Here is an 18,366-nt window from a genome sequence, read left to right as displayed (position 1 = left end):
AACAGGAGGAGATATTTTGAGACGGCAAGAGCCATGCTTAAAACCTTTTTTTCTTAATTTCCCTTCTTGACCTTTCCGCCTTATCGTGTTCCTGTGTATTCTCATGCACAGATTTATTATAAGCAGCAAGTTGTGTCATTTTTTTTTCCTAATAGCTAGATGGCAGTTCTTGATAAGGTGGTATTTCTGGTAGTTGTAGTGGGAAATTGAACTGGATCTAAAAAGAGGTTCTGGAAGATTACAAGTATCAAAACTCAGCTTTGGTTTGTGATTTGTCAATGCAGGGTCCCAACCTTTGGCTACTATATTTCATTGTCCAGGACCTTCTTCCTTTAACTGTTAGTGTCTGTATCCCTGGTTAGCTGACTGGTTTCTGTGGCTCCTGGAGCAGTCTATCTTAAGGATCAGATTCCTAACAGTCTTTCTGCTTTTGTTACTCTCAACTGGGCCATAAAGTCTTGTGGCTAAATTTCTGTGTCCTCAGATTTGAGTCCAATGTTAGTAAAACTCACTTTATAAGACTACAGTTTTTCTTTTCAGTGAAAGCCAACAGGCCTTCCAGTGGTTTCCCGGAACATAGTAGAGACAGTGGCTAATGATCTATCAGTTATCATAGCTGCTGCAGCTTCTGCCCTCATTCCTTCTACTCCATATGTTTATCGAGTTTGCAAACAGTCTTTTTCTCTTGGGAAGTTCAGTTGTATTTTATTTTATTTTTGTATTGTTCATTGTGTTAATACCCTTGATACTGTTTCTCTACCAGTCAGTATGAAAGGAGAGGCAAGGAAATTTGAAGATAAAGTTTAAAGACAAACTTTTAAACCCAAATAAGTCTCTAATTGGGTGGTGTTTCATATGTCTTTAATCAAAAATATGTCTCTTTATATTTTGAAAGTAAGGGTCAAGGTTGCATTATGTCTTCCCCGTGTTTCAGTTGTATACTTAATCATGTTTTGTTTACTAGGGTGTATTCACTATATATACTGTTGGGCTTTATAAAACAACAGATTCCTTTGGGTATATGATGTGCTTTGACTGTATCCACTCCTATAGTCTCCCTACTCTGCTTTATTCCTCCTCCTCCTCATTATTCTGATGGTTACCTTTATTCCCTGGGTCTCCCATCTGTTTGTATACTTCATTCTTGAAAACCCTCTATACCATGGTATACCCTCTATACCATTTGTGTCCCTGGGTATTTGTGATATGCAGTGGCTTGCTTGATTGAACTTTCTGTTTCATATTTTTTGCTCCATCTAGTGGAACATTTATTGTCAGTATTGGATCTCAAAATGTGTTATTTCATCAGCTCTGGTTGAAATAAGAATTTAATAGACACTAACAATCCACAGAATAGGCTATATCATTTTTAATTACTAGCCTGTAGAAATGACTAGCTTTAGGAGACACAACTTCAATTTTTCAATGTTCACAGATGAGGTGTTGAGAAACCTATGAAACACATTTCTTTACTCTTTACATTTTAGCAATTTTATCTTTACTTAGAAAATTGACAAGAGCATTGCTTTTATTCTAGCTAAGTATTTCTCTTGCTCAATACAGTTCCTTGGTAATTTACTGAGTCACCACCATATCCATCTACTCTGTAGTTATTTATCTACTGAGCTGATCATTCTGCTAGTCACAGAGTCTATCATGCAAGCATTGAAAGGAACCACTTTTAGTATACTGCTTGCTATTATGTCTTTATTTCTATCTTGTGAGTTATATTTTAGTTTGAGTAAGACAAACCCCTTTTAATGAATCCTTATTTAACCACTAAAAATTAAATTTAGAGAGAAAAAAAACCTACCTCTGATGGCATGGTTTTCACCAAATTTATCCTTTTTATTTGGTTGTCATTTGTAAGACACTAAGTTAGGTATTATAAAAGCATACAAAATTTTAACCTCAGTTCTCAGATTATATGAGTAGTATAGTGTGCATACATGTATGTGTGCCTGTGTGTGCATCTCTCCTCTCTCTCTCTCTCTCTCTCTCTCTCTCTCTCTCTCTCTGTGTGTGTGTGTGTGTGTGTGTGTGTGTGTGTGTGTGTGTGTGTGTGTGTGTGCGTAGAAAGATGGGGATGGAAACAAACAGATATAATCCAAAGAGATAGAAGGTACAATATTGAGTAGGCTAGAACCCAGCATCTTGTCTGGTAAGGAATGTGTGTGAGGGTTTTGTGGAAGGGGTATCTATCCATGAACACTTAAATATGACTAGATTTTTTTTTTAGTTGCCAGAGTATGGAATTCCAAGTGGAAGCATCTATGAAACTATGAAACTAATTGTGCACAATAGATTAGGATAGAATATGTATGTCAAGAAATTGCTGATTGATAGATGAAAGGTAACCCCAACTTCACTTTGAGAAGATATTTCTGGCACAGGTATAGATTGCCTTTTTGCAACTCTTGTCATATAAGTATAATATAACCAGCAGTGTGTTTAGGGCTCTTTCTCCTTCCCTCTCCCTTTCCCTCTGTCTGTCTCTGTCTTTTTCTTTCTGTCTGTCTGTCTGTCTGTCTGTCTCTGTCTTTCTCTCTCTGACTCTCTTTGTCTTTCTCTCTCTGTCTCTCTCTGTCTCTGTCTGTCTGTCTCTCTCTCTTTCTCTGTGTGTGTGTGTGTTTGTGTGTGTGTGTGTGTGTGTGTGTTTGTGTGTGTGTGTGTAAGCCCCTAATAAACATGGAATTTGATGTCGCAGGCCTGGATTCTTGTTTTCCATTTATCTCAGCAGCTGTTACCAAGCTGAATCATTTAACAACTTTATTTTTTCACTGGTAAAATGAATGGGAACATTAACACCTACATTGCCTACATGAGGACCAGATAAACATGAAAATGAAGATGAGGTACTTCAAAATTAAGTGGTGGAATAAAACCCTAAAAAATCTGCTGGTTGGATTTAAACTAATACCTAAAACAACTAAATACCTAGTATCTGTATAGGAAAATCACAGGTGGATGACAGATGGGGCTTGTGTTTGGGAGGGGTTAGTTTTTTTGTTTGTTTGTTTGTTTGGTTTTTCTTTTTTTCAAACTGACATGATAAAAATGTAAACTTAAATCTTAACCCCTTTCAAGTTCTTACTTAAGGTAAATAAAATATGTATATTTCATGGTCAAATTTGAATAAGCAATATTGCTTAAGTAGTGTGAATGTCTGTCAACTGTATGGCTATGCAGTTGGATGATATGAATGTTGTTCCATACTAGTTTTTTAAACAGATTTATTTACGTGTGTGTGTGTGTGTGTGTATGTGTGTGTTTCCACTAAATGTATGTATACCCTGTGTTGTGTTTTATAAAAAGATAAGGAGAGAGGGGATATGTTTTGGTGGAGGTGTTGTCAGGTCTGGGGGAAGGGGGTGCCTCTGTGGTCTCATACTGAGGCATCCCTACCCCTAGTATAGAATAGAGTTTATTTAGGGCATTGGGAAGGGAGTTGAGAGGATAGGAGAGAGAGAGAGAGAGAGAGAGAGAGAGAGAGAGAGAGAGAGAACAGAGGAGTAGAGAAGAGGCTGGCATGAGCACATGGAGAGATGGCAGGGGAGGGAATGGGGAGAGAGGGGAAGGGATGAGAGGACAGAGCGGGAGCAGGAAGGCAAGAACAAGAGAGAGAGGAGGGTAAGAAGCCCCTGTTATAGTGAATCATGGCCGTTTTCAGAGGACTGTGCGGTGAATCATACCTGGCTGTTGTCAGGTAACTGTGGGGCAGAGCTTAGAGAAAATGCTGAAACCAACTATGTATATGGTTTACCAGTGGAGGGCAGAAGAAAGTGTTGCCCCAGGCTTCCTGGGATTGAAGTTACTGATAGTTGTGAGTTTTCATTTGGGTTCGGGGAACTGAACTTGGTTTTCTAAAAGAGCAGCAAGTGCCCTTAACCGCTGAGCCATTTCTACTGCCCTGAGTTTTGACCTAAGGATGTCTGAGAAATTTCTGATTTGTTTCATTCGGATTGGGATGTTAGGTGTCTCGGTTTGGTTTTTATTTGCTATAAAGAGACAACATGACCATGGCAGCTATTATGAAGTAAAACATTTAATTTGGGGCTAGTTTACAGTTTAGTCCATTATCATCATGGGGTAAAGCATGGAGGTATACAGGAAGACATGCTATAGTAGGAGATGAGAGTTCTACATCTTGAGCTGCAAGCAGCAGGAGAAGGTGCCACTGGGCATAGCTCAAGCATAAAAGACTTCAAAGGCTGCTCCCACAGTGGTACACTTCCTCCAACAAGGCCACACCTATTCCAACAAGGCCACATGTTATAGCAGTGTCACTCCCTATGAGCCAAGCATTCAAACCCATGAGCCTGTGTGGGCCATACCTATTCAAACCACCACATTATGAAACCCTGGATGCTGCCTCCTTCCCATTTTGTCCCAATCCTTTGAGTGTACAGGCAGCGATTATTAGTATCAGCAAAAAGCATTCTTAGCCACTCTCTTTCCTTTGCCCTCCTCTCTGCAATTGTATTGAATGGCAATAGTATAAAATTCTGGCAATATACCTGGAATATGAACTTCTGATCTATAGAAATACAAATGATTACTTTTAATATAAATATCCTGGCTAAGCCCTTTTGTACCAGTGGTTTTCTAAATATGTCATCTATAGATTTAAGAAGGACTGAAAACTCTGTAAATGACCAAACTCAACTATATTCTGAGCTAACTTAAATATTATCAGCAGATGGAATGTTGTCATGAATGTAGTAAAATGATGATATTTTAAATGGAGTGTAAGTTAATTATATTAGATGAATACATGCATGTCACAATCACAAATATATGATACTGATTAAGAGACTTGTACTGGTCATTCTTGTAGTGACCCCTCTCTGCCATTCCCTCTACAACCTTGAAATAATCTAGCTATGTGAATTTAAATAAAATAAATACCCATTCTAATGAAAGCATAATGTAAATGGATTGCTTTCTTTCCTTTCAAGCCTAAAGAAAGTACTGTAGTAGTTACTTTATTTTCTATAAAACTAAACATGTGAATGGTCTGGATTATTTTGTCTTTTCAATTCATGATGTCATTAAAATATAGTTTTAAAAGTTCTTAAGACAAATGAAATGATTTTTATGCCCCCCTACCTACTAGCCCTTACTGAAGATTACTTAAGAAGATGTGGCACAATATCAACATTCATGATTGTTTTTTCCTCTGTATTATATATTTTTTCATACACATTAGTTGAAAGGTAACTGGGAGGGGTTGCTCTCAGTAAAATGAAGTGTGTGTAGACAGCTTTTGTCTTGGAAATCTTAAGTCAGAGAGCGTACACTTGCAAGTATTACCTACTTTTTGAAATTATTAACTGCTTCCCCTTAATTCACTGGAACAAAAAAAAAATAGTATGATAAAAAAGGTTTTTTTCCCCATTGTTGACATAAATGAAAACATCGTGGTTTTTGCATTGTTGAATAAATGTTAAGATATTTTGCATTCATAAAGCTGAATACCAATAATAGCTTAAATACTTACTGAGTATTGGGCACTGGGTGTAATGGGATGTGATTCCATAGGGTGAGAATACTGATATTCACATACCTAAGGACACTTTCTTGCCCTAGATTAAATCTCCTAGCAAAACAGTTAACCCTTTAAAAATGCCACTGTCTTCTTACTCTTGGATTTCTTTTTTTAATGGGCCATCCTTGAAGATTTTGAGCCTAGATAAAAATGATTCACCCTGTTTCGCCATCTTTCCCTGTGGTCCTCATGAATTCTTCTAGTTTATTGTATGCCTTCAAGGTGAATTCTTTTGCTTTACTGCAAGTGATAAAACACAGTCACAGTTTCCCCCGACTTAACAGCTGTTTTTAAAGGCTACAGGTACAGGTTTCAGCTATTCTGTTGGCATCTTTAGCTCATCCTCTGTAATTCTTGAACTAGATAGACAGTGCAACTAGTGATGCTGCAAAGCTCCTGACTAACATATTCTCCTTTGGAGCTTTAAATATGCCATAGGGAGTTATTAAAAGTAGTGTGCTTTTTGATATCTGGGAAATTGGGTCTCTTTAGCCCTAATTGTCATTAATCATTCTGTTTCATATAATGAATATAGGATTAAAGTGGTTTTCTTATACATTATCTTCTAAACATTAGGAATGTTGTACAGTTAGTTCCTCTTAAGAAAAATGGGATGATACTATAGAAAAGAGTACAATTTGAGGTAAATCTATAAGTATACATTTCACTCAGAATAGGGGGCTGAGAGAAAAAAATGCATGCCAGGAGGACCTGTGGAGGAGTAAAAGCAAGAAAGAACAAAGAAAGCTGGGTATGATGGAGCATATTAGGCTGGCATTTCTGGGCTGCTACAGCAGAAAGCTAAAAAAGCCCCGTCAGCCATGGTGTAGTGGATCCTTGATGCTGTACTTGCCTGCTTCATTCATTCTGCTGTTGATCCAGCCACTCTCTCAACAAATGTTTACTCATAACACAAAGAATGAAATGCAAATATTTTTGCTGTCGTGCACTGTCTTCTACTACGCGGTGTTTTGCCTGCCGTTTGCATATGTCTCTCAAGACTATTGCCTTCTTTGTCAGTATTTAGGCTCAGTTGCAATGCGATTTTCATGTTTCTTCTGCTCTGGAATCCTGGTTCTATGCTACTGAAGCTTCTGCACCACATTTTAGTGGCTCTTTCCCTCACTCAGGTGCTTCTTGACATCCGAAGAATTGTGTCTCATTCACTTTTATATCAGTAATCACTATAGCACTTAACCCAGCTAATTCCAAAAATAAATGAATTTTGAGTAGTCCCTGAATGCTAAATTCTTATCACATGTAGCTTTATTTAAAGGTGATCTAGAAATAATATGATTAGAGAGTAGAAATGGAAGATGGAGGGAGAACAGTTACATGTCTCTCTTTTGAAGTAGCATATTTGTTTAGCTAAACAATTAGGAGGTAGATTTCTGGAAAATTGGTGTAAGGGAAAAATATCCAGGATTTAAATTACTGGCTAGGATTTATTACTGTCTGACAGGGAGAGGGAAGTGTGAATGCTAATAAAGATTTAAAACCATACTGCAAATAATAAGACAGTGATGCTTGCAAAAATAGGGTTACTTTAAAGTAAACATGTTTTGCCTGAGTCAGAGCTCTTGGTGCTAGCCTTTGTCTCACACTGTCTCTGCTGTAGGAGGAGCTTGTTGCTCCTGTTCAGTTTGCTGGAACTAAGCTTGGGATTCATTTGGCTTTCATTTTCATATCTGATCAGGAGTTTAGATATGAAATATAAATAGTTCAAACCACACTGACTGCAATTTTTTTATCAAGGCAAAGTGTGCAGGACATAGGCTTTTGAATATAAAAGGCTTGTTTCCGTTTCTGGGAGCTACAGCTGAAGTGTTATACCAGGCAGAGGCACTGGGGTGCGCTACTGTGTAGTAGCAGAGCCTAGCCGTGCATCACAGCTCTTAACTTTAAAACTCCAGAGAATTTGATGAGAGAGGGATCCACAAGAACATGACAAATGATGAGAGTTCAAACCTTAAGAGAAAAATGGGCTTATTGGTAAGAGACCTTTCTTTTCCTCTATTTACTAGTGCTACTTATTCATTAAAATAGCAAGCCTGTTGTTTTGAGATGTGGCTGTGAAGCGGTATATAAAAATCAATTTTATATGTATTGTAGCATTCAGGAGACATATTGGTAACCATGTAAAAATCATAGGGAACGTGTGTAAAGCTTGGTTTCTTCTTAAAAAGCCTCTAAGGAATTTTTATTCTAGTTCAGGCTGTGGAATGGATTTATTTATATAGCATAAATGTAATGCACGTTGAGAAATATGTATTTTATAAAGTTAAAATAAAGAATAGTGACTTGTGTAGAAATAAATAATTTCACTTAGTTACCAGAAGGTGGCACACCAGATTGTTCTTACATACACAAAGAAAAGGAACAATATTAATAAGAATATAAAATATCCTGTATTTAAAAATATTTCAGTATATTTGTAATCACAGAAGTAATACAATTGCCATTTGCTTGGCAAGGTTTAATAAGAAAATAATGACAAATGTGAATTTAACATATTGTACTTATTTATTATTCAACCACAATATTTATGTGTATAGAATTTTAAAAGTAAGCTTTGAAATAGTATTAGCATTTAAGAGATGTTTTCTTGAATATATAATTTTCACACAGAAATCAAATTCTCTATAACTATCATATTTTGTAGGGTGCCTTTGGACTTAAAAGGCATTTGGAGAATATCTTTGTCAAGGTCTTTCTAAAGATTCTCTTAGACTTTGATGTAGTTCTGACTTTAATAATGCACTAGCGCTTGTGAAATGACCCATAAAAAGATGTAAGCTGGTTTATTTTGACAAAAATATTAGGTGAGGCTAATGTTTGTTTTGCATAAGGTGATAGCAACATCAATGCAATAAATGCAAATAAATTATGCATTGTGTTGGAGCTCCTCAAACATCTGCCAGCAAATTGTAATTTGGGGGGGGTTAGAGTTGACTGTCAGCAGCATATACTGCAGGGTGTCTGTAGTAGTCTCTATTTTTAAAACTGTGTTCCCAAGGCAGTTCAAGAGTATGCCTGTCCAGTGTTGGGAGATTTTATATATTTATCTCCAAAAGGAGCTAGTTACCTGAGAAAACTTCACAAAAATAATTCCACAAATTTTCTGTAAAGGAGATTGTACATCCATTTCCCTTTTTAAAATTAATTATAAGCACTATGAAAATAATAACAAAAAAAAGAAATGATAGTAAATGAAGCTAGATGAACATTAGCCATATGTTCTCTGAAACCTCCGAATGTCTGTCATTTGCTTTCAGGTCTTTATGGCAAAGCAGTATATCAGAAAAGAACAGACCTTTAGGCTTCAAAAGCTTTAAAAACTGACAAAGCATCCCAAAGACTAAGGGGGTATCACCTGAAAAAAATGTTTCTTTCTAGGATAATTTGATTAGCTTGGTCTTGTAGATCAGCTACAAATCAATGGTTTACTTAATGCCAGTCTGCACTTTATGGTTTCTGAAACATTAAGAAAGCTTCTAAAAACAAATGCAATCTTAGAATTTTCTGTTACATTTTGTAAAACTACTTTATATAGTATTATATTGTTCTGTGTGGCCTTAAATGTTCATAAATTTAAAAATAAGACATATTAAATTACATTAAATATTTTCAGGGTATGTATTGAAAAATTTGAACCAAATACAATAAAGCCACAATTAACCAGATTTTTTTTTTTTTTTTTTTTGCACTCCACTTTCAGGAGACGGAGGCAATTGTCTTTAAAACAAGCCGATTTCAAGGATATATTCAAAAAGGCAGCTGCAGGGTATGTCCAAGGGTCTACATTTTCCTGTACCTGTTTTTCTGTGATGAGAGTTTATTTTCATAAAAGACCCTGAGGTATTTGAAGACATTCAGTTATCAAATAAACTTCCATTAATGCCTAGGTCTGTGTTGATTGAGAAATGTGCCAATAATATTTGCATCGTTGTTTTGGCTTTGTACTTCTCATTGCATATTCGCAAGCCTAAGTTCATTTGGCTTTCATATCATTGCTGTGAGATAAACAAGGACAGTAGCATTTTTCTCTGATTTACAGAAGAGAAAAATAGCACTTGGGGTCATTCAGCTAATTAGTGTCAGAGTTACAACCAGACCGCAGGTCTCTTGTTCTGTCCTCTTTTGCTAATGAATGAAGTTGAAAGCAAGTTTTTAATTTTAATACAGGTTTCTGTATTGCATAATCAGTCTAATTTGTACTATATTTCTTTCCTTATTCCTGCACATCCCACTTTTTTCCCCACTGTGCATCTGTCTGCCTGATTCTGTCAGATGGACACCTTCCTTTCAGACTCTCCCAGACTGGAAAGGATCTTAAGTTTGGGAGGGCAAGATAAGAGCTGTGGATACTGGTTTGACAGTTGGTGGTGAGCAGCCAATGCTGATGTGCTCAGGAAGGCCAGTAACTGAGAGAGACAAGTGACTGTTTATTACAGTAGCTTGGGTATTTTGGGCAGTGGTTCATTACCTAATTTTAAGGCAGTCTTTCCCCAAGCCTCGTAGACCTGGTGTGATAATGAGTCTGAGTAATTGTTTAAAATGCATAGTATGCATCCCACCCCCAGACTTTGACATTTTATTCACCCCAGGTGATTCTTCACACACTAATGTTTGAGAGCATTTTGCCTTAAAGGTATGAAAGTTCTCTGTGCCTCACTATTGACTCTTGAAGAGCCAAGGAAAGAACATCTTTCTCTCAGCAGAATCTATGCTTTATGTCAAAGCATATCAACTAAGACAGTTGGGACAAGGGGCAGACAAGGGTGAGGCATGAAAGCCACCATTTGTGCACATTTCTATATCTGGATTTGAAGCATATTACAATGGCGTTTTATGAATTTTGAAGACCGTGAGGTATTTTAGAAAGGCTTGGGTCTGTTTTAAACTTGAAGAAAGTAAAAGGTAAAGAAAAAGATGTCACTAAAAGATGAAAAGTGTGTTTTTGGTATTTCAGTAGCTAAGTTCTGCCAGATTTCTTTTATTTGAAAATATTTTAAAGGAATGTCTAAAACATTAGGCTGTCAAACGTGAAAGCTTTACAACATCATTATATTTCTTTCCGTTTGGATGTGTCGCCTGAGACATGTGGCCAGGTCACAGGTGCCTTTCTGTAGATTTGTAACACCTAGCAAACTTGTCAGTGTTTACTTACCCAACTCATTCATCATGCAGAGTCTCTCAAGGGAGTTTTGACCAAATAGAGTAAATTTGTTGGTTTTGATATTTGTAATATACGAGAAGTTTATTTGTCACTATCGAGAGTGACTAATATGTTAAAGAGGCCTTGGTAGAAAGATGCATTTATTTTACAGGAATGCGTACTCTTTATTTAATAAATAAATTTGCTAATTTTTTTTTTTTTGCTAATCATCTACATGAACAGTTTAAGCTCAGACTGGCTACTTCTACAGGTGTTGTTATTTATAAGTTTTGTTATACTTTATAAATCTGGATCATGAAATTTTGAATTTCTGAAAATCTCCAAGCATAAATATTTTTGCTTTAATATCTTGCAAATTTATAAGAACAAAGTATTCAGACCCTTTAATAGAAGACTGATAAAATGTATATTTCTGACTTAGATCAATCTCAAGAAGGAATGCTGTTTTTCTTTACACACACACACACACACACACACACACACACACACACACACATCAACAGAGAAATGTACTTCACTGAAGTTTTACAGAGCTTCTGAATGTTGTAAGAAATAACTGATTAAGGCGGGTATTTGATTCTGAAGACATGAAGTAGTAGTTCTGAATGTATTAGCAGCTGTAGACAGATTTACAAATGCAAGTAGAAAATTCAAATTTAGGTTACCTTTAGTGTAAATATATGGTCAACCTAGAGGGTACATTCTATTTTTATTCAAAATTACATTTAATAAATAATAGAACATGAAATAAAGGGCAAGAAATGACTTATGCAATATTTAAAACTACTTCTATAGTTCAGACAAAACACCATACATATGTCAAATTTAAGTACATTTTTGGTATCTTTACTTATTTTGGAGCTCTCAAAATCACCAAAGAGAAGAACACTAAATTTAAAAATGAGAAGTCTCTAGAAACAGTCATGAAAAATACAGGTATTGAATAAGTTACTAACTCTTTAGGGTGTTTCCATAGAAGACAATAATGGGAACCAACCCTTTAATATAACTGTTGGACTACATGGTATAGCAGTGGGTCAATAAGTTCAAGTTTGAGATGGAGTTATTAAAGATTTTTCTTTATACAATTGGATCTTTTATTTTTTATTAGATATCTGGTCTTGTTACACTGCATCCTAGTTAGCCTCAATCCGCCTGACTCAAGGTGTAGGACTAGAGGCATATGCCACTCATACCCAAATCAACTTTTTTTAAACAATTTTTATTAGATATTTTCTTCATTTACAGTTCAAATGCTATCTCAAAAGTCCCTTATACCCTCCCCCAACCCTGTTCCCCAACCCACCCACTCCTACTTCCTGGTCCTGGTATTTCCCTGTACTGGGGCATATAATCTTTGCAAGACCAAGGGCCTTTCCTCCCATTGATGGCCAACTAGGCCATCTTCTGCTACATATGCAGCTAGAGACACAAGCTCTGGGGGCTACTGTTTAGTTCATATCATTGTTCTTCCTATAGGGTTACAGACCCCTTCATCTCCTTGGATACTTTCCTCTAGCTCCTCCTTGGGGGCCATGTGTTCCATCTAATAGATGACTGTGAGCATCCACTTCTGTATTTGCCAGTCACTGGCATAGCATCACTAGAGTCAGCTATATCAGGGTCCTGTCTGCAAAATCTTGCTGGCATATGCAATTGTGTCTGTGTTCAGTGGTTGATTATGGTATGGATCCCCGGTGGGGCAGTCTCTGGATGGTCCTTCCTTCTGTCTCATCTCCAAACTTTGTCTCTGTAACTCCTTCCATGGGTATTTTGTTCCCCATTCTAAGGAGGGACGAAGTATTCACACTTTGGTATTCCTTCTTCTTGAGTTTCATGTGTTTTGCAAATTGTATCTTGGGTATTCTAAGTTTCTGGGCTAATATCCACTTATCAGTGCGTGCATATCATGTGAATTCTTTTGTGTTTGGGTTACCTCACTCAGGATGATATCCTCCAGATCCATCCATTTGCCTAAGAATTTGGCGCACTCATTTAATCCCAGCACATTGGGAGGCAGAGGCAGGTAGATTTCTGAGTTCGAGGCCAGCCTAGTCTACAGAGTGAGTTCCAGCAGGACAGCCAGGGCTACACAGAGAAACCCTGTCTCAGAAAACAAAAAACAAAAAAAACAAACAAAAAACAAAAAACAAACCAAAACAAAATAAAAGAGAAAGGCCAAATCAACTTTTAATGTTTTGATATTAGTAGGGTTTTTATTTCATTTGGAGTGTTTCTGTTTATTTGTTTGTTTATTTGGTTTTTAGTTTGTTCATTTGTTCTGCTTTGTTGTTTTTTTTTTCAAGATGGGGTTTCTCTGTGTAGCTACCCTGGAACTTAATCTGTAGATCAGACTGGTCTCAACTTTAGAGATCCACTTGCCTATGCCTCCCAAGTGCTAGGACTAAAGGCATTTGCTACCACCAAATAGTAGTGGTTTTATTGAATATAGTTGTAGGAAATTTAAAGTTTTAACAAAAAAGTCTAGCAAATAATAAAAGCAAATCACAACATTTCATATAGCAATTTCATTTAGTATTGTATAATTTTAATAAATCATTAAGATTAGTTTTCCATGAAAACTGCTTCTGGGAACCCCCTCCCAAATGTTGTAAATTTCTAAACAGGGAGAGGAAGAGATGAAGTAATTGGGTAAGCTTCCAATCTCAGCTTTAGCCAAAATAATAATATTCTCATGGGAATATAATAGATCTTTGCATTTAAGTATTTATTTTTAAAAATGCTAGAATTTTATCAAATAAACTTGAAATGTTGAAGCAAATCTACTATTTGAAAGGCCTTTTATATCCCCAGGTTTTATTAATGATGAAATGTTTCTAAAATAGTATAGAAAGTGTTGATTTTCTTTAATTGGCACACTTTTTGTGTGGTATGCACTGTGCTTATTATTTTCAACTATCATAAATAAACACAACTATAAATTATGTAAGTATATATTTTATTTATCATGTACTTCTTTCACCCAGATGGTATCTGGGCTGCTCAGTTTCTCATCAATGTGGCAAATATCTCAGTGAAATAATTTAGTTTCAGAGGTTTCAGCTCAAGGTCAGCTAAATCCTTTACATCTAAGGCGAGGTGTTGAGAGCACATTCTAGAGGTTGCTTATATTATAGTGTCTAAGAGGGGTAGACAGGCTGAGGACCAGGGCATATCTTCCAAAGCACACCTCAGTGACCTCCTTCCTTACCTCTTACCTTTCACCTCCTCCCAAAATATTGTCATCATCTGTAACTCAGCCCTTAAACTTGTGGCAATATTTCCACATTTCTATATATATATCTGTTGATATATGTATATATCAATAGAGATAGATATATTGATAGATAGATAGATAGATAGATAGATGATAGAAATTTTGATATTAGGGATTTTATAGCCTAAATTTATCAAACTAAGTAATATTCCTTTTACCTAAACTCTATTTGTGGTCCTAGCAAATTTAGCAATACTATTTCAAAGACCTACTTCAGTAGGATATTCTGACTGAGTCAATCATGAGCTTGCATATTTTCCATTCAGTTGACACAACTTAATATGCACTGAGTGCCTCCCAATATGACAGAAATGATGTTGAAGTAGGAAGTTATACAAATTAAAGGATTCTTGAAGGATGGAGAGTAATTTGGGGTGAGCATCTGATGTAACATGTTTGTAGTACAAGGTTTACTAACATGATGACATCTTTCTTGGGCACCAAGTAAATTATCCCTCTAAGATGATGACAAACTGTCTCTTTATATTGCTGTTTGTAGTTAATTTGAAAATTACAGTATAAAACTCTTTATTTAAATAGCATATATTAAAATCATTAATTTCTGCTACTACATCCCTAGTAAATACAGGCACTCTAGTTACCTACTCCTAGTTAACGTACTTCTAAACAGATGGGATACTGAAGGGTAGAAAACAAGAAAATATATAAATAATATAGATATTAACAGAAGATAGACAGTAGGGATGGCAAGAATTCTTAAACTTACCATTCAACATTTATCTTTTTTTTTTAAGCTTTAACAGGACAATGGATATAGTCGGAATCTGAGAATCTGCAGGTCCTTTGTTTCCTCAACAGCTGGACTTTTGTTCATTGCTTAATATAGTCCCTGGGCATCTTCATCCACCCACTACTACTCCTGACTTAGCCCCATAGCCTTGATAGGTTCTACCAATAAATGAGTAAGACTGTGTAGGTGGCAATCAAGTAAGACTTCCAACTATAAATGTTTAACCAACTATAACTATTTGATGTAAAAATCAGGAAGTTCTTTCTGTTCCCATTCCAGTTATTACATCCCTTGCTATTCCTTAAACAATTTCATCCTTTGATTCCTTATATCACGTGCTCTGCTTTTTCAGTACACCAGCTCTTTACATTGCTGTTCAACCACTGCATAATTATATTGGGGCTATTCAAGAGTATTACTTTGTATTACTTATGCTATGATTGAATAAGGGATTTGAATTTCTGTACTTGCATATGAACATAAGATAGTGGTATTCTGTCATGAGTAGTCTTAGCTATAATTGCATATGTCTCTATAGATCTGTTGTGGAACTATATATATCTGTGTAGTTCTATTAGGAAATTTTCAACATAGAATTATCCAATACAGTAGTCTGTGGAAACTTTTGAGATTGATTGTAACAAAGCTATGTATATGAGTATCTATGAATAAAATTATTTTATATTTTCTATTTAAGTTCACAGAAACAAATTAAGGAGACAGACAAGATTATAATCTTACTGTATATGAAAGATACACATACATGTATATGTGAAGAATATTTCCCAAAAGAATTTTGATGTGCTGTTCACTTTTGTTGTTGTTGTTGCATATTTGGTGAGAAATACAAGTCCTGGTTGTCATGTATATAGTTTATTAATTGGTAGAACCTAACATAAATGTGTGTGCAGCTTGTATGATCTGTAACAATCTTGTCAGGACAATATTATTGTAGATTGGTCTGAAGAGATAGTGTCAAGATTGCTAATTACACGATAAATAGATTCCCAGAATACAACATGCTGTATTAGTCAGTCAGATAATTCACTTCTACAAGTTATTTGATGACTACTGAAAAAAGAGTCAAGAAAACATAGCTTTATTGTCTTGATTTTCCCTATGCTAACACTGCCTTAAGTTGTACTTACATTATTTTCCACCTGACCATTCTACACATTGTAGAATTAAATTTTCCGGTGTAGTTCTATAGTGTACCTTTTCATTTGGGTGATTCTGTCCCATTTCAGTGGACGTCCAATAGAAGGGTGAAATATCTCTTAGTTGTCCTTGTTTCTTTAGAATATGCTGAGATAATTAACAGGATGTGGTTCACTTCAGATAGAAGCATACATCTAATGAATAGTTTGAATGAAAAATTTTAGGAATGCTATAGAAGTAATTCTGAACTAAGAAAATGTAAACCATCTTTTAGCTAGTCAGCACTATGACAGAAGACAAATTAACTTCTCCGAGTTCAGAATTTTAATCTCTACAAATGAGAATACTTAAAAAGATGTTCTGTAGGGAATCTATCAGTTCTAATATCTTCTTTGCCTACTTTGGAAGCCATAGGGTTCTGTGGTGTAGGAGCTGTCCAAAAACGATCTTTCTTTCTATGGCCTTGACTAAGAACCATCGTTATCTTCTGGCTATTTTATCTCTGAGATATATATTGCATAGTTACTTAAGACATTAATGTTTATAAAATACTTAGAATATCCTTCTGTCTTCTGTGGTGCTATATGATAGCCTCCAAGTGTAAATGAAATCAGTGCTCCCTGTACTATGATTAGGGGACAGTATCAAAGTAGTGTTTCACTGAGTAAAATTATATTTTAAATGTAGAATTAATCATTTTATATAGATGCAAATATTTTGGGTCCTGGGATATGATGGTAGATATGATTACATTCAATATTTGCTATTAGGGTCTCTGGTAAGAGAATGACATCTAGTTAATTTTGATACTGCTAGTTTTTAATTATGGCAATTTTACCTGGGTAATTTATTTCTAAACAATATATGAAGAATGCTATTGTTAAGCAAATTTAAATTGATGACAATTCATGGACCATATTTCTACTTAAAGTAATTATTTTTTATGCCCTTGGCATAATGATTATTTGAAGGTAACAAATAATTACAAAGCATATACCAGTTTATTAAGCCCCAAACCTAGACTTGAATATAAATAAATGATTAAAATTGAGTCTAATAGTATTTGCAATTTATGTATTTAGGGATGCTAAAAATGGAAGCAGTTTCTGTTTCTTCTCACTTTGAGCAATTATTAAAATCATTTTATTTAACACTAAATCTCTCAGAAATCTAGACTGAAAATTGACAAATGAAAATGACTTTGGTTAGTTTCTTTGGTTCTTTGGTTGGTTGGTTGGTTGTTGATTGCTTCAGTCAGTTACTAACAGAAGAATGATACCTAAAGGGTATTTGTAAGAAAAATGATCACCAACTATATACTTTAGAAAGTTGTAAAACTCTCACCCTGTTTTCTGTTCAGCGATTTTGAGGTGTCTCTCTGGATAGATAGCTACTAGAAACACTGGTTACTGTGGTTTGGTACAAGTCTGGGTTCTGACAAGGTGAAGTCACATTTGCAATTGTTGCTTTGTAGAAATGCCATAAGTATACAAGCCTAGGCCTCTTCTTCCTAAAATACACTTTTCTTGCTGCAAACAGCTAACATACTGTTATTTTATATTTAATGTTTTCAAATGTCTGCATGCGCTCTAGACATTGAAATTTTATTGGAAACTCATTTTGGATGAGGGACTGCAAGATGGATGTATACATACATGTGTGTCTCTGTACATGCTTGTGTGTATATGTTTATGCATATATTTTTCCTTTGGGTTTCAAACAGCTCACTGTTTCTGAGGCCTTTTCTAGACAACATAAAATCCCCCAATATGAAATAGTACCTATGGTATATTTGTATTTGTGGTTTATTGTTAATCAAGTGTGTTTTCACTGCTAAGATATTGATGAATATTCTTTTCTTTGGTCCACTTAAAGATTTCGCTGATATAGTTTTGGGTTGAGTATTAAAAGGAGTTGGAAATTTTTTGACCTTTTATTTTCTCGAGAAGTAGTTAATGTATGATAGAATAAAAATTATGTGTGAGGTAATGATGGCTAATGCTAGTTTAATATTTATAAGGTTTATGGATTACTGATAAGTGCTTCAAAATAAACATTGTCTTTCCAGACATGAATGTGCATGTAAATACCACTCCTACATCTGTATTTATATCTCATAAGAAGTGGCTTTTTGCTTCAATAATGAACTAAATTTGAAAAAGAAGTTGTGATAACCCCAGTTGATTTCATGCTGTTTCTGGTGTATTAAGTGATGTGGTTTGGGGATTTTTTTGAAAGTTATTTCTTATTAAAGAAACATTCATCTGTAAGATTTTTTTTTAAATACAAAAAAAATCTTTTTTAAGCGACTGAATCTCAGTCTTTATAAAGCAAGACAATTTGAAAAAAAGACTGTTTGGCTGGAGGTACAAGGTTATTGTCTAGATATGAATATAAGAATAAGTATGAGCTCTTTGTTGTAGCAGTTATTGTCTTTAAAAGGTAGTGACTTT

General features: G+C 35.3%; 1 protein-coding gene across 4 annotated transcripts in view; it reads left to right on the top strand.

Moving 5' to 3' along the window:
• Klhl13 (kelch like family member 13) overlaps positions 1-18,366 on the top strand; it is a 143,181-nt gene that overhangs the window by 55,153 nt on the left and 69,662 nt on the right. For 2 of the 4 annotated variants that reach the window (XM_029534309.1, XM_029534310.1), the window contains exon 4: positions 9,267-9,332. The exons of 1 other annotated variant lie outside the window; for it this stretch is intronic. In XM_029534309.1, the coding sequence (XP_029390169.1) occupies positions 9,267-9,332 (66 nt within the window). Of the gene's footprint in view, positions 1-7,363; positions 7,541-9,266; positions 9,333-18,366 lie in introns of those variants that run through there. One more of the 4 variants, XM_021187577.1, reaches the window with a different exon arrangement.

This window comes from Mus pahari, chromosome X (assembly GCF_900095145.1).
Source record: "Mus pahari chromosome X, PAHARI_EIJ_v1.1, whole genome shotgun sequence".
NCBI lineage: Eukaryota > Metazoa > Chordata > Mammalia > Rodentia > Muridae > Mus > Mus pahari.
The sequence above is the reverse complement of the archived record's forward strand: the minus strand, read 5'-3'. Positions and strand labels throughout refer to the sequence as shown.